The following is a 22358-nucleotide window of genomic DNA, read 5'->3' as shown; positions in this document are numbered from 1 at the left end:
TTATACGATTGCTCTCACGTAATGTTGCGAACAGACTCAGTCAAATCGCCTTTACAACCACCATATACGGGCCCGTTTCAGGTGCTGAGTAGAAATAAGCATACTGTGGACATAATGTACAATGGTGTTCCAACAAAGGTATCGATTAAACGTGTCAAGCCAGCATGGATTTTATCCTCTCCGACCTCTGACACCACGCCTGTGCATCAACACATGATGGACGCAGAGCATACCGAAACACCGCTCAGTACATCGTCCGAGACAGGTGAATCACCACCACTAACAACAACGTCACCACCCCCAAGACACCCGACGCACACCAGAGCTGGACGTCGAATAAAATTCAAGTATCAAGACATCCCTGAGGCTCCGCACTTTAAGGGGGCGGTGGGGAGGGGGTCTGTGAGGCAGTGATATTTTTCATGTCTGGTGCAAAGTAATTTCAAAAGTGTGCGAGAGTTTTTTTTCTGATCATGTGTTGTTTTTTATCTTTGCCGTAAGACTACAGAGTCTCCTACTTTTTGTTACTTCTCTGTTTTTTTTTTAGTTTCTTCTCATTGTGAGTTGTTTCGAATAAATATTTTTTCGTCGACACATTATACCGGACGGCTATGCAATTATTTGTTGTAGGCAAGTCGCCTACAAGCTTTTTGGCCACTTGGTGCGCTCTTATCGCTGTGAGTAACAATGCGGAGACTGAGTGTTGGGATTTTACGTTAGAGTGCTAGAACGATAAAGAGAAAGCTCGAATCAACGTTCCTATCATATGTGACCGACTAGAGCCTCTGCTACTATGTCGGCTGACCGCGATAGGTCGAATAAATACTCGAATCAAGCGATAAATCGATGTACGGTTGTGTATTGGTGTTTATAGTCGAACAATGTGCGTTTCTGTTTACAAACATTTCTTGCTGTTGACATTTATTACATTTACTATAGATATTTGTAAATGATGGTGTTATAGTTTCCAGTAATGACGGCTAATTTCCATTTGAACTGGTATACGGTTTAGAACATATAAAATGGAGCTACTAAATTACAGTAATATTAGTGGAGAGAGCTCTCACTGCCTCGTTTGTGGTTCGCATTCGTTATCGCATTACGTTGATCTGACTTTAGACACTTCATACACAGCCCAGAGTGAGACACCGGTAAAAGACAAACTGAGAGCAATAATTGGAGATAAGTGGATAATACCACAACCCAACCCTTCGGTTTTAGTGTGTATTCCGTGCGTTCAGTTAGTCAATCAATACGACATTGTTGAAGGTCAGCTGTATAGCATAAAGGCACAGCTATGTGAGAAGTATGTTAGTTTCCATGGCAGCATAGAATCAACAGAAATACAGCGTGCAACATGCATGGATGTGGACAAACAAACCGCCGAAGACAGCGGATGCACAAGAGGCAAACGACAGGCAGCTCAGAAAACACGCAGTTCTTCTGGGAGGAAGAAGAAATTAGGATCTGAGAAAAAGGAACTTCTGACGTTAGAACCTATTCATAATACCTGCGCTCAGGTACTGGAAATTATGGATAACTTGCCCTTGAATTTGACTTACATACTCCTGTTGCTTAGGATTTAGAGACAAAGTGACGGGATTCATTGTCAGAATTGATAACATTTACGTGTTATTTAATACAGAATGCTAAAATAAAAATGTTAATCATCGTTTGATTATTTTGTACAGAACTTAGAAAAGTTACTGCTAAAAAGGTATACAATGCACAGGATGCAGCGAATATAGCATAGGAAAAAATTTGTGTCTTAATTATGTACAAAAATATTATAAATCTCATGATTTATAATTCTTCTACATATCTCACAGATAATTCAAAATACACATGCTGTTACCAGAAACTGCTGTTTGTTGTATTTACAAAACATTCTGTGCAGGATGTTCCGAAACTATTCGTTCAGATTAATACAGGAGCACATCAAAGCAAATATATTGAGTTATGGTATGTATGATCACTGGTGGCAATTTCTGATGCTAAGGACAATTTACACAGAAGATCGTTTAGCATGCTAATTACAACAGTGGCATTCACAGGAACTGCTCATATGTGCGACCATTGGTGTGTGTGCATGTAGTACATTGTCTGACCAATGATTGTCATGTCTGAAACTTCCTGGCAGATTAAAACTGTGTGCCCGACCGAGACTCGAACTCAGGACCTTTGCCTTTCGCGGGCAAGTGCCCTACCAACTGAGCTACCGAAGCACGACTCACGCCCGGTACTCACAGCTTTACTTCTGCCAGTACCTCGTCTCCTACCTTCCTTCCTACCTACCTTCGGTAGCTCAGTTGGTAGAGCACTTGCCCGCGAAAGGCAAAGGTCCCGAGTTCGAGTCTCGGTCGGGCACACAGTTTTAATCTGCCAGGAAGTTTCATATCAGCGCACACTCCGCTGCAGAGTGAAAATCTCATTCTGGATTGTCATGTCTGTTTTAAGGTTCCTGGAACGGTACTATCAGTGATGGCAACTCTATCGACAAGGTCTTCTCCTGTTTCCACATTAGTTTCACACACCAGTTGTTTCATATGCCTCTCCAGAGGAAAAATCCAAACATGAGGTCAGGTGACCTGGGTGGCCAGGCCATATCCATTAATTGCCAAAGGTGTCTCTCAGATGATTCCTCACAGCAAAACTGAAATGGACAGGTGCCCCATTGTGCTGGAACCTATCACCAAGAATGTCAGCCCACACATTAACACTGAATTACTGTTGATGAGCACGAGGTTGAGTACCTTGTGAATTCAAGTGTGTCCAAATGTACAAACTGTAGATATTTGAATATCAGGACCAGTCAGTGACACGAGCACATCTCACATCAACACCGGTAGGCTAACCAAAGTTCCCTGACATTGTAGGTTGACTTAAGAGACCATACGTTCCTTATTGACATGTATTTGTTTTGATGTTCTCTTTGTTGTGTATTAATTTAAACAAATAGTTTTGGAATACCCTGTTTATGACATTGGCAAGTCCACTGCATTACTTGCTGAGAACTGACAAAGTACTTACAGAATTACTCTTAAAACAGGCTATTTTGCGCCATTTGCTTTTAGTTCACTTCGGGGAAAAAATCACCTAATTTTACATTTCTTGTTCACTTTTTACTAACAACATACTCTAATATCAGAACAACACTTCCTAAGAATTTTGTGTTACATGTTTCTTGAATGCTTCTGTTGTCTTCTCCTCGTCCTTCTTGCTCTTCTTCTTCGGTATCTCTGTTTTACAACAGGTATTGACTAGATCTCTCCACTTTCTTCTGTTGTGCACTACTTCCATAATCTGCTAGTCACTTTGTCCTTTCTTAATGTTATCCAGCATTTGAAGTCTTCCTCTGGCTGTCTTTCCTTCATCTCAGCTAAGACGTTTTCCTCATTCGTACTGTGTCCACTACTTTCCTTTTCTATCCTATTCTTGAAGATACTTCTTGATTCTGCCATTTCATTTCATGTTTAGCGTTCTTCACTGAAACCACATTTCAGAATTATTTAAGTATTTTTCCTCATTCTTCTTGACTGGCCATGATTTGCTGCCAGACAACGCTACACACCAGATAAAAAACCTGGCGAATCCTTCTCTTAATTCTATCAGAATTGTTTTTGCTGTCAACAAACCAGTTTTTTAAAAGCTCCTTGACACATGGATATTCTGCTTTTTACTTCCTTCACACAGCTTGAATTTTCTGTCAGTAAACTTCTTAAGTACCTGAAGGATTTTACTTGTTCCAAAGTCATTCCTTCCAATGATATTTTGACAGAACCTGTATCTCTACTAATTCTCATTGCTTTGGTTTCTAGTACAGTTATCCCCATTCCATACATTTTGTATCACTCTTATGATCCTCACCATCATAAATTGTTGTTCTCTCTCTGTTTCACCAACACTGCTTGATCATCTGTATATGCGTACTTAATCACCTTTATCCTCTCTCCTCCTCCTGCTAAGCCCCTTGGTTTTCGTTGATGTGTTGTCTTAGTTTTTTGGTATAATTATTGCAAAGTGTTGTTGATAAACAATGTCCTTGTGTAATATGGTACCTCTTCCAATTTTACAGCCCCTTAATGCTACTAGTATTAGGTCTATATAGCTTAAATAGCTTTTGTTCTTCTAAGTCTGAAGCTCATCTGTACTATTTTCTTCTCATTTACCAGCATGCAGATGTTTCTAAACAGCATTTATGCACAGTGTGAGCCATCCATGTATGTACTGAATTGTGATATTATTTACATGTAACCACCCTGTAATATGTTTGTCTGTATGATTCAATGATAGCCTAGGTGTTGCCCGTCTGTTTTGCTCATTATACATTGTTAATGTCTTCTGTAGGTTTAGTGGTGATGGCGATCCATTGAAGGTAACAATGTGTGCATTATATTGTATACTATCCTTTTATGTTGTTTTCTTTGTTTTATGAAGTTGCAATGATAGAACTGTAGTGTACCCCGAGGCCTAGGTTGGGTTGGAATGTGATAGTTTTGTTGTGAGTTGGTGAAGCAAATGGATGTATCACAACAAAAAACTATTTTTGTTAAACAAAGTTCATGGTGACAGACTGATCTGTGTTGTAGGTTAGGCTATGATTTGGTGAAGCCAATGAATGTTTCATGACAGTATTTTTTATATGCATTCCATATTTATGTTTATGTCTCTGATGAGCACCTGTATTAACTCACTATGGTTTGATTTTTTTCAAGTTTTTAATGTGTTTGTAAGCATTAGTAACAACATTCGGGCCAACGGAAGTGTCCAATTCCACCTGTCTGCTTTGGCCCTTGACATCATGGTGTGGTATGTGAGGTCATCTTGGCACAGAGTTTTTGAGCTGGTTGTGTTTGTAGGTGTTATGTCGTCATATTTGATGGTGTCCTTTGGCAGTGGCTGTAGACGTGCTGAGTTTAACTTGTGGTGCTGGGTTCATTTGAGTTTTGATTGTCATCATGCTAACATGGTTTTGAGTTTAGGTAGTTGGTGTGACAATGTGGATTGTGGAAGTGTTTTCAGTGAGTGATTAAGATTCTTTTTAGTTTGTTAGGTCTGATCAGTTTGGTGTCTGTTGTGTGGAAAGCAACCTAATTTTTTTAAATCTTTTTTTAAATTTATTTTTTCCATTTGGTATCGGTATGACAGTGATGTTCACGAGTGTATCATTATGTTCTGAGATTGGTAATGATATGATGTCTATTATACAGCTTCTGCAGATGTTCAGTCTTATTGCTGAGTATGTTAGGTACCACATTTGTGGCATGGCGTTGTCAGCGCGTGTGTGTATAAGTCACGTTTGTTTTGGTGCTATTGTATAATAATTGTGATGTTTTGTATGTTGTATAGTCATGGTAAGTTGGTTGTGTTTTAATAGATATAATGAATATGGTGTATTTGGGTTTTTGAGTTGTGAGGGTTTTGGTTCTACTTTTCTGAGTTGTAGGTGTTGGTTTTTTGGTACCGATAGCTGCTATATAGATCATGGGAAATGTCCAATGCCACTTTTTGGCTTTGTAGGTGTTTGTTTTTTAGTGTCGGTAGTTGCGGTTAGCTATATAGGTCAAGGGAAGCGTCCTATTCGTGTGATTTTGTTGGAGTAGCGGAATGCTGTAATTAAAATTTTTCTTATATTATTTGTTTTGGGATGGTGCAATGTTTTTTTTAATGTTGTATATTTAGCTTGTCCCTGTCCTAAACCCCCAATATTCTGCAGTTGTCCGGTTTGTTTCAGTTTATTTTTGGAGTGAGATTTTATTGTGTCATTTTTACTTTTGTTCGTGTTTGCTGGCATGTGTCTGTAGTGACATCACTGTCTTCGTTTTTTATACGCTGGAAGTAGTCATTTCTGCCATATTGATGATGTCATTGGTCAAAGGAAACGGATGAAATTGGACACTTGTGTAATGCCCAATATTCCCAGCTGAGAACCCCTGTTATCTTTAGCTCTACACCTACTTCTACATGATTAGTCTGCAATTCACAATTGGCAGAGGATTCATCAAACTGCCTTTAAAGTACTTCTCTACCAACCCACTCTTGAACAGTGTGCAACAAAAATGAACACTTTAAGTCTTTCCATGTGAGCTCTGATTTCTTTTGTTTTATTATGATGATCATTTTTCTCTATGTGGGTGCTGCCAACAAAATATTTTCACACTTTGAGGACAAAGTTGGTGATTGATTGAAATGTCATGAGCAGATCCTTCTGCAGCGAAAAATGCCATTGTTTTAATGTCTGCTACCCCAATTTATGTATCATATATGTGGCACACTCTCCCGTATTCCACAATAATTTTATTTTGCTAATGATTGTGTATTGTTAGTGACATCTGTCATTGGTCATTTCGTAACCCTTGTATACTTGTCATGTTGGTGACATCATCTGGCTGTCAGTGTGGTCACATTGTTAAGTAATCCCTATGCTGCTTCTGCTGCCACAAAAACTTATGCTGTAAATCACAATCATTGTTACTTTTCATAAAAGGGCTAGTACAATCTGAAAACAGCATTGGCTCTGTTGCTGGCAAGTGGTTTGTTATAGTATTTATAAAAGTCGGGCATAAAAGTCACCTGACACAGAACCCTGAGGTATACCGTAACTAACTTTCCTATATCCTAGAAAGTAATTTCCGTTTTCATGACATATTCCCACAATCTACTTTGTGTGTTGCAGGCAACTCTACAGATACGACATATGTATAATGCTGGGTAGCATTACAAATTGGCCTTTATACTGCCACATTGCTTGACAGAATAAATATTTTTGATTTAGCTTCTACATCATAATTTCAAATTACTGAAAAAATGTTGTTGTACCTGTGTCACTGTACGAAAATATAGTTAATCATGAATTAATCAACTTGTTAGAGAAATATTTCACCACAATCTTGTAATTATTGTAAATTGAAAGTGTTAGTGCTCAGAAATAGATGAGGATGTGCCTCTTCTGCATACAAAACACAATTAGACTGCTCCCATTGAGTGTTAAAAGTACCATGTTCCCTTGATGTATTGTGTCTCTCTGTTGATAGCACCTCCATCACATAGTTTGTACTGCGATATGTATTAGATACCATTTTCCCTTGGTACATCAAAGCCTTTTGATAGGCCAAATCCAAATGTTGATAATTAAGTATATGTTTAAAAACAAAGATGATGTGACTTACCATACGAAAGCACTGGCAGGTCGATAGAAACACAAACAGACACATACATACACACAAAAATCAAGCTTTCGCAACAAACTGTTGCCTCATCGGGAAAGAGGGAAGGAGAGGGAAAGACGAAAGGAAGTGGGTTTTAAGGGAGAGGGTAAGGAGTCATTCCAATCCCGGGAATACTCTTTGTCTTTAAATATGTCTGCTTGTGTCTGTATATGTGTGGATGGATATGTGTGTGTGTGCGAGTGTATACCCGTCCTTTTTTCCCCCTAAGGTCTTTCCGCTCCCGGGATTGGAATGACTCCTTACCCTCTCCCTTAAAACCCACTTCCTTTCGTCTTTCCCTCTCCTTCCCTCTTTCCCGATGAGGCAACAGTTTGTTGCGAAAGCTTGATTTTTGTGTGTATGTATGTGTCTGTTTGTGTTTCTATCGACCTGCCAGCGCTTTCGTATGATAAGTCACATCATCTTTGTTTTTGAATATATTTTTCCCGCGTGGAATGTTTCCCTCTATTATATTGATATCATTAATTAAGTATATGGATTTACTGGATGGGGCAAGGAATATAAAATGTTTTGCATTAACATTTATTTGTTGCAATTCTCACCGATGTTTAGATACAGTGCATGTGAGTGTGAAAAATCTGATCCCATCAATTATAAACTTATTACTGATATGCTTCTGTACAAACTGCCAAGTGATGTAACACAGTTACAGCTCTCATTCCAGAGCAGCTGGTGGTCCATTCTAACGATTTCCATTTGAATGAATTCATTGTAGTATTGATGGAACATCAGACTCTAGTCAGTCTTTCTTCCTTCGTTAATTTAATCATACTCACCTGGATAGCTGAGTGTGTTAAGGCACTCACATCCAGAACACTGTTAGGTGCATTTGCCCTGGATTGAATCTGCCTCATGGGTTAATAATGGGAGCTGGTGTCGCAGCTAGCTGGGATGTGGATTTTTAGCAGTTTCCCACATCCATTTAGTAAATACCAAGCTGGTTAGAGGGTTCCTTCTCAGTTACATGATGCACAAACACTTTGAAAAATATCTTCTGGGTATTATGCCACATCATTGCTAAAAACTAACAACAATAATAAACTAAAATTGACATTTTGGCCGAATTGCAACGGTCTTCCTCAGGGCACAACAGGCCCTGAGGAAGGCCGTTGCAGTTCGGCCAAAACGTCGGTTTTAGTTTATTGTTGTTGTTAGTTTTTAGCAACGACGCGGCATAATACCCAGCGGCTGCGGAAGCCTACATTCTTATAACTTTGAAAAATGATGCAACATTTGACCATGTGAATTACACTAGATGTAAACGGAGGACAAACCACCCAGTGCACCTTAACAAACCAACTAATAATTGCAACCAAAATATATAGTTCATTCTAGGACATTTTTAATAGCCACTTTATGTTCTGGGGATTTGAGGAGGGGAATGAGATTGATGAAGCAGTAATTGGCTGAATCCAGTAACTCAAACTTAATTCACAATAGAAAACTACGATCATCTTCCAACAGAGGACACTGAAAGTGAGGATACAATCCTGATATGATTTTTATCAGTGAAGAAACAGCTTCACAATATTTCAAGTGCATAGTTCCTCCAATTCCAAGGACCCAACATAGACGTAGGAGACCATGTGTCAGATCACTGGAGTTATAAGAACCCAGGCAGTTCCATTCAGAAGAAAATACAGTTTCAAGAAAGCAAACTTGAATGTGTTCTCAGAGACACTAGAAAACATTGTGTTGAAAATAAATCCTTGTCATGAAGCATATGAAGATTTTGTAGGAACCATTCGGGAGTCGTCTCTCAAATCCTTCCCCTGTGAATGCCGTACCAACTCATTCTTTGTCTTAGTAAAGGAAACACCTATCTGTTGGAAGAATACATGAGCTCTTTGAAGAAAATCCTTTTAAGGAGCAAACATCACATGTTGCTTTAAAACTTATTTGATCTTTACATAAGGTAAGAGAAATTCTGGATGGAAATGCTAGAAGAACTAGACATGACCAAAAGTAGTCAAATCACATGGAATCTTCTGTGTCGCCTGAGTAATGAGCGAACCTAAAAGAAAACTCACCCAAACATTTCCCCAAGTGAAATAGCCACACAACTTCTTAAAATTGGCAAAACAGAAAAATGTGGCAAAGGACCTAAGATCCAGAGGCAAGAACACCTAGAAACGAATGCACTGCCAACTCCATTTAGTGAAAAGAGGTGCAAAAAGCTATACAGCAATATAAGGCATGTGGCTTGGATGACAAACGAATCAAGCAGATAAAGAAATTTGGACAACAACACTGAAATGGCATGTGGAATTATACAGTAACTACTTAAAACAGAGCAATATTCCAAAAATGTGGAGGGAATCATGATAAATACTATCTTGGAAACAGAAAATGAGCCTCAGAGCTATTGGCTTACCTGATTATTATGCTGTATTTATAAGATATTTGAAAGGATGCTTTTGAACCATCTGTCACTGAAGATTGATAGCTCATTTACAGCTGAACAGGCCAGTTTCAGACCACAAAGAAACTGTACAGCACAGGCAGTTCATCAATGCAGCATGTAGAAGATGTATTTGAAAGGGGGAAGGTCACCAGAATGGCATTTATCAAACTTTGGTCTGTTTATGACATGTCCAGTATCACATAATGCCTCAGAAGAGATATGCACTGACCCAGGACTATGGTGTCACTAGAATAGCTGTGGCCATACAGCAAAATAAAAGATTCTTTGTTGAATTTCAAAAAAGATATAACTGCTGGAAGAAACAAAGAAATGGTCTACCACAAGGGAGTGCACTGTTGCCTTTGCTCTTCAAATTTTACAAAAATGATCAACCAAGGCTTAATTCATGCAAGAGTTTCATAGGTGTTGATGACTGTGCTTTGACAGTGTAGACAGATGACTTTGAAGAAGCAGAACAGGTGCTATAACAAGAACCACCTCATGGAAAACCTATTCAAAATTCAAGTCTGTGCTATGCACTTAAGAAATAGACAGGCAAGAAGAAAACTGAAAATGATTTGGGAAGGAATCAAGCTGGAGCATTGTTTTTATACCCAAGTACCATGGAATTGCCTTAGACTGCTCACTTACCAGTGGAACTGCCTTAATGCCTAATGTAAGGTGTCAGGCCAAGATGACATCATCCAGAAACTTGTTGGTGGTTATTGGAGTGCCCAACTCAAGGTGGTCTGTACTTCTGCTGTGGTACTCTGTTTCTCGGCTGGTGAATATGCCTGCCCAGTGTTGCATAAACCTATCCCTCTGAATGAAGTAGATGTAGCCCTTAATGAAACAGTAAGATTGATGATTGGATGTCTGGAACCAACTCCTTGGTGCAGCAGTTGGCACACTGGACTCGCATATTGGAGGATGATGGTTCAAACCCATGTCCGGCCATCTGTATTTAGGTTTCCCATGAGTTCCCTGAATTGCTCAAGGCAAATGTCGGTATGATTCCTTTGAAAGGGCATGCCAATTTCCTTCACCATCCTTGATAAATTGTGCTGCATGGCAGGCATATCTTGTTCTGACATATGTTGGAAAGTAGCCACAAATGCCAAAAGGAAGAAAGTCAAAAACACGAGTTACACACACTGCATGCACATACTACTCCAAGATCTAGGCTGAAGTCAATATCTGCACTATATACATCAGCCAGGGAAGTGAGAAAAAAACTGTGGACAGCCAAAATAAGTCATCTGCAAGCATAGCTCCTTCTGACGTGTGTTGGGAAGCAGCCACAAGGGAAGTAACAACAAATGCCAAAAGAAAGAAAGTCAAAAACATGAGTTACACCCTCTGCATGGACATGCTCCTCCAAGACCAAGGCTGAAGTCAATAATATCTGTACTATATATGTCAGCCAAGGAAGTGAGAGAAAAACTGTGGGCAGCCAAAATAAGTCATCTGCAAGAAAGGGTAAAGCCAGCAGTATGCTTACCAGTTGGACACTACTTAGACTGGTCACATGGAGATCACTGAACAGTTTACAAGGGGGCATTGGCAAACCTAAGGACAACCTAATGAAATGGGGATACTTTAAAGGGCCAACACTTTGTGAATGTGGAGAAGTATAGACAACAAAACGTTTTGCCCCGGTTCTTGCAATGAGGAGTTGCTCAAGGCACAAAAAATGCTGTAGAAGTTGCTCACTTTTGGGCAAAGACTTCTTGATTTCAATCTTGTCTCTCTCTCTCTCTCTCTCTCTCTCTCTCTCTCTCTCTCTCTCTCTCTCTCTCTCTCTCTCTCTCTGTGTGTGTGTGTGTGTGTGTGTGAAAATTCATTCTATTTCTTGTCTTGATCTTGTAAATTTATTGAATCCTAAGTGTATGCTTCTGACTCAAGTAAATAAATTACCTCATCATTCTGATTAATGAAGCAAACAAATTCATCAATTTCAATTACAAATGAGTTACAACCACTGGATCACCATACTCCACCAGGATGAAGACTGAAGTCTAGGAAGACTTTAAGACTATGAAAAACTCCTCTTCCACATCTTGACAATTCATCTCAAAAATGTGTCATTACTGAAAGATGTGGATTTCATCATAGCATATCCATCAGGCCCTAGCATTGTTCAAACATTTTTTTTAACTGCAGGTAATGTGTAAGTGTTTCAGTGGTTGTATGTGCTTCTCTGAGTAACATTCCTTAATTGTTATGTTTATCAAACATATATCATAGCTTTGTTTGAATATATCCTGCCCGACACGCCCACCATGGAAAACTGATGGTCCTTGTAGAAAATCAATTGTTTTGGCATGATTAACATTCATATTATAATCAGTCTCAATGTCAAGAACTGTTTTGTAGATCGTAGGACACCAACATTAAACATGATGCGTGCGATTGCGAGGCATCTTGCCGACTGACTGCTGTCTTACCAGGATACGCAGTAATATAGCAATGCACACATAGGATGACGCCAGGGACTGATAATGGACTTAGAGTATTTTGGCAGCAGAGGAGAGACCCTATCCTGGATGCATGCTGTAGACTAGCAGCGCACGTCCCCATGGGCCGAGGTGGCACGACAATAGTAGCGGCCTAGGTCGTCGGCCGCACAGCGCATTCCCATTGATTACGCAAGATATGTTTACACACAGAGAGGTCAGGCTTGGAGTTAGTGGGTGAATAAGACGAGAAATTAAAACACTTTTCCAACAGATCGATATAATTTATTGAACAAACTGTCGCATCAGAAAAGAAGGCAGAAACGAAATGATACTCTATGGTTTGAGAGGGTATGTAATGTTACTTCAGTGGTTACAATACTGAATCAGATTTACCAAGACCTTGGCAATATGAGCTCACTTTCAGTAGGACATGCATCCCCTGTGGCAGGAATGCTTGCACTTGTTCAATTGGGAAAGATGTCATAAAACCGTTGTATATTCCCCAGGGACAACCTGGTGCATGACTGGTCCTTAATATACTGGTCACCAACAGTGGGATAGAGTTGGCATTTAAGTTGATCCCATAAGTGTTCTGTTGTGACAGACCTGGGGCTCTTACTGGCCGTGGGAGTACCTCAATGTCACACTGAGACATTTGTCATGTGTGCTCGAGCATTATCCTGTTCAAAAATGGCACCGTGATACCGTCATGTGAGAGATAGCACATAAGGATCCAGATGTCCATGATGCACCCTTGTGGTATCACAGTTCCCTCATCACCACCAGGCACGACCTGAAATCATACCCGATGGCTCCCCACACCACTGATGTCAGAAGTAACATTGCTGTGCCACTCCAAAATGTTGGAAGAATGGGACCTCTTCCCAAGTCACCACTTTATTCGTTGAAGATTGTCATCCAGGTTCGTCATTTAGCACAGTGTGACACCATTCATCAGCAGCCCGTGCTTCCGAGTCACAGCACCACTGCATATGCAGCTGTTGCGTTGTGTTAATAGCAGCCTATAAATGGGGCGGTAACACCTCAGTCTGGCTGCTGCTAGCTTCTGATCTCTGATGACATGGAAAGTTGCAGGGAGTCTCCTATTGTTTTCAGGTGGCAGAGACAGATATGAAGGGTTTACAATGTGTTTGGTGCATGTCCTTCCTTGTGGTGGTCAACTGGAACTTTGACAATGAGTATGCCTTCCTTCACGTTCCCATGCTGCCCATTGTAGGGCCACTGTCACATTCGAATGCTCCACAAATCTGGATACTCCACGATTTGACTAGCTGGCCAAATGGAGACACACAACAAGGCCCGTTTCAAACTGTCTTATGTTCTGATAACGCTGTCTCACACAAGTAGGTGGCATCTCCATTCCTTGCAACGATCACTCTACATCTGCCACTGTTCACGTCTATTATGTACATTATCAGGCCTGGTAACAACACTAAACATGAACAACACTAATGCTCTCGGGCAGCCACTCTACCTTTCATAGATAATTGCAACTCTAATCATTTACCTGCCTGCCAATGTTTTGTGCATGTACCAAGTTACAGTGACATCTGACGGTATCTTCTGGGTGCTTTACTTTTTTTATCAGTCAGTGTATATTTTCACTGGTAGTTCTTCATTTGTAGATCAGAGGATGAATCCATATTTTAAAAGTTTATTTGAATATTGACAGCACTCCTTTTTCTCAGTCCTTTTGAGAGAATATACTTATTTCACTGTCTAGATTCACAGTTTTTCATTGCACTTCACTGAAAACAGGCACAATGTACCACATGTACCCACAGTTTCAACAGTCTCAGTAAAAACACCTTGTTCTGTTACAGAACTTTCATTTACCGCCAACATGAAGTTTTTTGGTCACAATCTGCTGATCGACATGGATGAGCTTATTGAATTTCTCTTCATTGTGACCAACTGCAGTTTCGAAAAGTTAATGTATCATAGTATGAACTTTGGACATCTGTGCAATTGTCTGTGGATGTCATTTTGTGCAAATTTGTCAGAAACTCAACATCATATCTCCATTTCATAGACTATTCCAAGCAATTTTTCTTGTGGAATGAAGAAGAAACTGGAATTTGAGAATAGGAGTTTCTAATTGTAGAGATGGCTTGTTGTACTTTCAGAAACTGACATCAACTAATGCCATTGCCCCTGATGGTCTCATAAAATGAACTTACCAGAAATTAATGGGAAGGTTTGAGCTGCTCTATACAACTGGCACATGGTGTACACATTAAAGGGTGATACAAGATATGTCGAAGCATTACATTTGATACAGCCCTCATAACTAATTTGAGTTATGAATTTTTCATTCTATAATGGAAGTGTACTAACTTGCTATGTTCACTAAATGGGGCTAATTTAAATTTTTACACTTGTTTGTTTGTGTGTTTGTTTCCCTAATTATGGATGAGACTTTAAAATTTTCTGTTGGTTATGCCTAAATACAGTCACCATGTTAATATGAGTATTCTTTCCATTCAACTCTGAGGTGAAAATATCACTGACAGTTTTTACAAAAGTATTAGACCTAAGTACAGGGTGACCCAAAAGTCTGTAACATTTCAAAATTCAACACATCATTAAATAATGTATGTAGAGAGGCAAAAACTGACACAAATGCTTGAAATGACACAGGGTTTATTTGGGGGAAAAAAAAGGACCAACAGATGGCATTTCATTTGATACAAAATTAATAATTAGCATAACAACTGATTTTTGGCAAAGATAATGTTCTTTATAACAAATGCTCAACATGTCAGCCATCATTCATCAAAAGTATTTGTAGTCAAGGGACAATGTTGTAGGCAGCACTGTACAGTATGTCAGTAGGTATGGTGAGAAATTGCCGTTGGATGCCCTAATGAGGTTGGTCAGGCATGGTAGACTTTCAGCTTTAGGTAACCCCACAACCAATAATCACATGGATTGAGGTTTGGGGATCTGGGAGGCCAAGCATAATGGAAGTGGTAGCTTAGCACAATATCCTTACCAAATGATGTGTGCGAGAGATCTTTCACACGAGTATCGATATGGGGAGGAGCACCTTTGTGCATAAAAGTTGCACCTTCCAGAAGGTGTGTATCAGCGAGGCTAGGGATGATGCTATTCTGTAACATATCAGTGTATCTTGCACCCGTCATGCTGACAGTTTGAAATGCAGCACCCCACATTTCCTCAAAGAAAAAGGGTCTGATTCATGTGGCAAATCCAAACCACACATTGAGTTTCTCGTCATGCAATGAATTTTTCACGACAATTCTAGGATTTTGAGTAGCCTAAATTCTGCACTTGTGGGTATTGTTGACAGACCCTTGGAGTGTGAATTGGGCTTCATTGGTCCACAATATGTTAGACAACCAATTGTCATCTTCGTCCATTTTTTTAAGTGCCCATCCTGTAAATGCTCTCTGTGTTACAAACTGGTGGCTAACAGTTCATGATGACACTGGATTTTGTACAGATAGAATTGGAGGGTACATCTTAGTGCTCTCCAAACAATAGTGCATGCAGTGCTGGCACAATGTATGACTACATGAACACTGACTTTACCAAGTGGAGATGAACGTGCTAAAGTCTTCATTTCTTCCTAAACTGCCCGAGCAGCAGTAGCGCTTGTGTCTCGTCACCCACTATGGGGCCATTCATCTAAACAACCTACGGCTTCGAACTTCATGACGATTTTCTTCACAATGATACTTGTCAGGGGACAGATACCCTTCTTATGGCGATAAGATAGTATGGCCGGAGTAGTAGATTCTCCATTTTGATAATAAAACTTCTGGCAGATCTGACTCCCTCCCTCATTTTATTGATTCTCAAGTGGTGTCACTGATGTGTTGCAGACCATCACCACCTGTTGGCTGGTTTTTGTAGAGGTAGAAAGAGGAGACCGCTTGGAAGATCCTGGTAGTGGACAAGATGTATGGTGTATACAAGGGCTGTTCAAAAAGTATCTGACTTTTATTTATAAAATAAATCTGTATTCAGATACAATTGCATGACACTAGTCACCTTCAAAGTAGTCCTCAGCAGCTTCTACACAACTCATCCAACACTGATGCCACTACTGGAAGCTTTGCTACAAAGTCCCTTTTGGTATGGTGCACAACTGCTTAATGTCTTCTCTGTTCTGGAATCTGATCTCTTTTAGAGCCTTTTTCAGTGTAGGGAAAGGCCAGAAGTCACTTGGTGCTTGGGTAGGGGAATAGGGAATTTGACAAACCACAGCCATTTTGTGTTTGGCCAGAAAACTCTGAATTAATTGATAACTGTGAGCAAGTGTGTTATCGTAGTGAAGGTGCCAACTGCTCGCTAACCACAGGTCTGGCTAGCTGCATATCACTGCTTAACCAAGGTGAAGCAGAACCTCTTGATAGTACTCATTATTGATGTTAGTACCTTCGAAGGCGTACTTGTGATGGACCATGCCATTGGAGTAAAAAAGGTGGTTAGCATGTCTTTCACATTGCTGCAGACCTGCCTCGCTTTTTTGGGTCTTGTGAGCAATGGATGCTTCCATTCCGATGATTGGAACTTTGTTTCTGGGTCTTACCCATAAACCCCAGAACACATAATCAGGAATCGTTGTTTTAAGAAAGTTGGTCTTACTGTTCGCAGTATCCAGCGTGACCTGTGTGATAACTGAATGAAGTTGCTTCTGCTCAGTTATTAGCAACTGTGGCACAATTTTTTTAAGATCCTCCTGAGGTCCAAATGTTTCCTTAAAACAGAATGAATGGATCCAATACTAATTTTAATCTTGTCTGCAAGTACTCTGATAATGCTTCGTCTATCCTGTATCACCAGGGTCCTTACGTGATCAATAACATTATCATTTGCAGATGTAGAGGGCCTACCTGAATGTGCTTAGTTCTTCACTGATTAGTGGCCATCTTTGAAGCAGTTGTGCTACTCCTTTACCCTTGTGGAACCCATTACTTTGTCCCTAAACACTTGTCAAATCTTGTGGATTGTTGAAACTTGAGAATCTCCAAGCTTAAAACAAAATTTTATGCAATTCTGGCATTTTGACCTCAACACAAAATCTGACAACTATCACTTACATGTGTTCACTTGTCAGTGGTTAGCCAGTGATTGGTTGTTTCCACAGCTGTGAAAAAAAATCAGGCATGCACACTATGTGCTCCTACAAACAGAGAGTACACATGCCTCCATACCATTGTTGTTTCAACAATAAAAAGTAAGGTCAGATACTTTTTGAACAGCCCTTGTATATTGAGGGATTCATTGGTGGAGATTAATGCCTAGACTGCAGGAAGGGAGCGTTTGATATGGAAGTGGTCCCGTAGGACAGTGTCATCCTGGTTTCCATATTAGTCCTACTGATTCTCTCTTATGTCTGTTCCTGAAATGTGAAGAAGTTGCAGGTAGGGATGAAATTGAGTAAGATCAAATAAATAATGTTTTAAGGCATTAAGAGACGTAGTGTTCTAGGAGTGAGAGACAGTGTGTATATGGGATGGTGATGTGAAGTGTGATCACTTTAGTAGTGACAGGGAGGTCGCCAGATGGAAGAGATGTGAGAATTAGTTTGAGATGTTCCAGGAAGAGGTTTCTGTCTTTTATGTAGGCTGGGAGATTCTGTGTAATGGGCTGGAGATGTTCTGTACCAGGACTTAGATGCATTCAGGAATGGTTTTGAAGCCTGCTACACTTGTGTGGCAGGGGTGATTGCTATTGTGTATTTCGTGAAATAGGTAGAAGTTGGAGGTGTATTGGTCTGGAGGGGTAAGCTGTCCATGGAGTAAGTTGTGAGCCCTTGTGAGAGGCATAAGGTTTTTAGGATTTTCTGCAGTTCATTCTGGATGCACAGAATTGGAACATTGGGAACAGTTTTGAACACTGGGGTGTCTCAGAGCTGACAAAGCCCCTTTGCCATGTACTCACCATGGTCAGCTGCAATAGTAATAATCTTTTCAGGTAAGATGATAATATAATGGTCTGCTTTCAAGTTGTGATTAAGTTGGAACTCAGAATGAGTATGAGTTCAGGTTTAGGTGATACTTCTCAGGAAGAATTAGTAGACGATGCTCAATGAACAGAATTTGTGGTATGCCAATAGAGGGTGATTTTGGAGGAGAGCAGGAGGATCACTTTTGAGATTCAGATTGAAACAGTCCCTGGCAGAGTTTGATGCTCAGTCTTTTGATTGTGGATTGAGATTGTGTAGTGAAGTGGTTTTTGCAGTCGAGGTTATGGAGAACAGGTCTTTGAATTGGACACTAGTTGATTTTAGGTGTGAGACTGGGGGATTAGATGTTTGGAAAGAATAGATGTCCCAGAATCAGGGAAGGACCTCCAGGCAGATATTCCCTCTGAACACCCTGCTTCTCCCCCCCCCCCCCCCCCCCCATGCCATGCCCTTGTTTTTCAACAGGTACAGCTCCCACTTCCAAAAAAACTCAGAAGCATCCTCCCCTCCCCCCCCCCCCCCTTTTCCCTCTACCCCCTTATCCCTCTATCCCTCCATTCCATGTCATCCAGTATCACCCAACTACATCTGATTACATACTGTGCAAGGCTTTCCTGTTCCACTTGCAAATAGAGTGAGGATCACGGCCACTCGGGCTTCGAATGCTTCCATACGTTACCCTGCAAGGATGAGTTATTAGCACCCTCTCTCACCCATGTTATGCTTTTTTTATTTTTATTTTATTTTATTTTTTTTTTGTTATTTAAGGCACTGTGTCACTTTTTACTTGCTTATCTTTATGTTTCCCTGTTCATCTCTTTTTTTGGTTTCTCCACATTCATTTTTCCACTTTCCTCTTAGTTATGAATTGCAATATTCATTTTACTTACCATTTTTCTTTCCCTTATTTAGTGTATTTGCCTTTCACACTGTCCTATCATCTCATGACTGAAACTGTCACATTGCTTACCAGTTTACTATTGGGATTACACGCTCTTTGATGCCTCCCCTTATCTTTCTCTTGTTTTGGCCTGTCAACAAGTGGGTACTCCCAACCTAGTGTCTGAGTGACATTTCCTTCCTTTCTAACCTCCTGCAACATCTCTCTCTTACCTCCCCGAAAAAGGAACGAACAGTTCCAAAACCTAGTATAATTGTTTGTGCTTTTATATGTGTCAGTTGCAACACTTAGCATTACGCCTCTGGTCAGCATTTGTGTCTCCTTGTAGTTTTATGTTTTTCTCATGTGAATTTAGATACTATTAATATAGCTTCTATTGATTATGTAACAGTTATTGTAAGTATAGTTTTCCTTTGACATGTGTGTCTAGTGCCCTTTATGTTCGCTACAACCTTCAATATTACATCTTTATTGTCCACGTGAATTCTCATATATGATCTGTGATACTAATAAGATTAACCCATTTACCATTTGCAAGAACACCTTCATTCCACTCTTCCCATTTCACAGTCATCCACATTTCTGACACAATGTTTTATGACTTAGTTGTGTTTAGGTTATGTTGACACACCCATTATACATTGGCCATAGATATTATTTTTTATGATAATTTTATTGAAACAATTGCAATCTTTGTCTGCTGTGCCTGTTTTCTTATGCGAATATATGAAGGGCTTATTTCAATAGTGATACAAGTCCATTACCTCCACTTTCCTGCCTATAATGATTCTGAAATTAATGATCCAAACAAACAGAAAGAAAGGTTCATCTCTAGCAAAAGCCATATGCTTGAATATTTCTGGTATCTCAACTGTAGATTTTTCAGCGCTCATTTAACTTCAGGGCTCTTTATCTCAATATGAATAAAATGACTTGTACCACTATTGAAATAAGCCCTTCATATATCAATGTTGTGTTTGTGATTTTTTTTTTAGGCAGAAGATGTTTTGAAATTATAACCAGGTAACTGAAAACCGGTAGAGATGGTATTTGTATTTTTGGTGTCTATAACAGTAATGCTATATACTTAATTACAGGGAAATGGAAAGAAAAATAAAGTGGGTCCCAGTTTTCATTGGCCTCAGAGTGCAGTTGATACCTTCCTGCAAAATACTACTCACTTGTCAGAGATTCCAGGAAATAGCCATGTAATACAAAGAGAAACGGATCACATAATACAGCCTTACAACAATAACATAGAAAATACTTCTTGGAAAACAACACAGACTGGATCAAATCTTTCCAATGAATCAAGCAAAACACATCTTCAAGATTCTCATAATGTATTGCCTGAAGATGAACTAAGTGCAGAACAACCTGAAGCAGTATATGATGAACTTCATGGAATGTTGATTCCAGGTGAAAGATTACGGATAGGAATTGCATTGTGTGTTGAGGGGAGCACATCATACAATTGTTGTTACTGTGGTCATTTATTTATGAATGATGTGAACTTAAGAGGTCATGTTCTTTCTTCTCATCAACCTGAAGTTTTGACAGCGCAGATCCCAGTCGAGCTTGGATTGGGAACAAAAGTTAACTGTGGAGTTCAGTTATCAAATGTTACAGCTGTTTCTGAATTTGCAAAGCCATTTGTTTGTATTTTTTGTGATGGAGCATTCAAATTTAAGAGTAACATATTTCTTCATTTCAAGGAGAAACATACGCCATATAAGCCATTTTCGTGTGTGGATTGCCAAGAAAATTTCAGGCGCACTATCGAACTTTCAAGGCATCGAGTGTATTATTGCCCCTTTAGGAAGAAGGCCCAAAATGTACATGAAAAGAAATTGAAATAATTTATTAAATCTATTGTAATTAATATTTTATGATTGAAATAAAAACTGCAGTTCATTTTATTACTGATGCAGTGAAGATTTATTTGCTATATAAAAGTTACTTCATAGGTGAAGCTCACTGAATATTTAGTAGTTGTTTCTAATACAGAAGAACATTTCAGACTTGAGTCTTTCTCTCTCTTTCCATCTCCATAAATATGAGCGGATCAGAAGATGGAAGCCTGTAAGCTCATCCCACTGCCCCTTTTCTGTTATTTCTACACCATGATCTTTCTTGTTTTGATGCATACACAATTATTTGTTTTTACTGTGTCACAGTATTTACCTTAAAAATAAAGAATCAACCTACATCCGTGTTAATCATATTCATTGAAGCTTTTCAGACAAAGCTACAGAATATGTTATGCTTGTATGGTCACCAAGATATAATTGTTGATTAGCCACAACATTTTGACTTTATGACTTGTAGGTGTCTTCAGGACCCAGGTGAGAATAACTTCATTTGTGTGAACATCCAAGAAAAATTTGAGGCAAAATTGTTTCAGGAGATGCAATGTGTAGTAGTACCAATACACACATATAAAGGTAAAAGTGAAACATTATCGAGATTTTGGAACTAGATGAAATGTATAGTTGTACCAATAGATGCATATACAAGTAAAAGTGAAACATTATCAAGCTTTTGGAACTAGTAGTTCCTTCTTTGAGTTCAAGAGAGAAGTAGGATGGATAAGATTAAAAAGGAAGGACAATTATAATTTCATTGACATGAAATGCATGAATATTGCGGTGATGAAATGAGTGAAGGGTGTTTCAAAATGAATATATAGGTTTTAAGACTTTGTAGCATTTATTACATTCAACTTACAATTATAAATGACACATCAAATGAAAGAGCAACTTGGACAGTTTTGTTTGTGTAGCTGTACACGAAGGGAGAGCATGAAACAACCGAGAGTGACCGAAGAATGTGTTGAACGAGTGAGAGTCTTTCACACATAGCCCCAAGAAATCATTTCGGAAGGCTAGTAATGAATTAGCAGTTCCAGTGACATCTGTATGGAGACTTCTTACAACTACAAGGTGGAATCCAAACTTTTCAGGATGGTGCTGCCATCTGGAAAGTAGGAGTAGTAGACTTTGCACCGCTAGGTGGCGAGAGCTGCATATCTGATGAGTCAGTGTGCGGAGTGGCATTCAGCCGGGAGGACATGTTGTGTGTCCACAGTGATTTCCGTAATACTCTGTGTTTGATGTGTGGTGATTTTACGATCGACCCGCTAACAGAACAGCGTGTGTGTATCAAATTCGTCAGACCGCATCTGATGATCCAACCTTCTTGTCATGGGTTGTCACTGGTGATGAGAGCTGGATTTACAGTTATGACCCAGGCACAAAGCAACAATCATCCCAGTGGAAGAGCAGGGCTCTCCAAGACCCAAAAAAGTGAGACAGGTGAAGAGCAAAGTGAAGGGCATGATCATCATTTTCTTTGATATCAAGGGAATTGTGCACAAAGAATTCATCCCACCCAACCAAACAATGAA

General features: G+C 39.6%; 1 protein-coding gene across 1 annotated transcript; it reads left to right on the top strand.

The window, feature by feature from the left end:
* Positions 1-869: 869 nt before the first annotated feature.
* On the top strand, positions 870-20871 carry LOC124798703 (zinc finger protein 845-like). Its single transcript, XM_047262212.1, has 2 exons — positions 870-1520; positions 20050-20871. The coding sequence occupies exons 1-2, from the start codon at positions 1023-1025 to the stop codon at positions 20809-20811; spliced, it is 1260 nt and encodes a 419-aa protein (XP_047118168.1). The 5' UTR covers positions 870-1022; the 3' UTR covers positions 20812-20871.
* Positions 20872-22358: the final 1487 nt, after the last annotated feature.

This window comes from Schistocerca piceifrons, chromosome 5 (genome assembly GCF_021461385.2).
Source record: "Schistocerca piceifrons isolate TAMUIC-IGC-003096 chromosome 5, iqSchPice1.1, whole genome shotgun sequence".
Taxonomy (NCBI): Eukaryota; Metazoa; Arthropoda; class Insecta; order Orthoptera; family Acrididae; genus Schistocerca; species Schistocerca piceifrons.
This window is presented reverse-complemented; position numbering and strand designations above follow the sequence as displayed.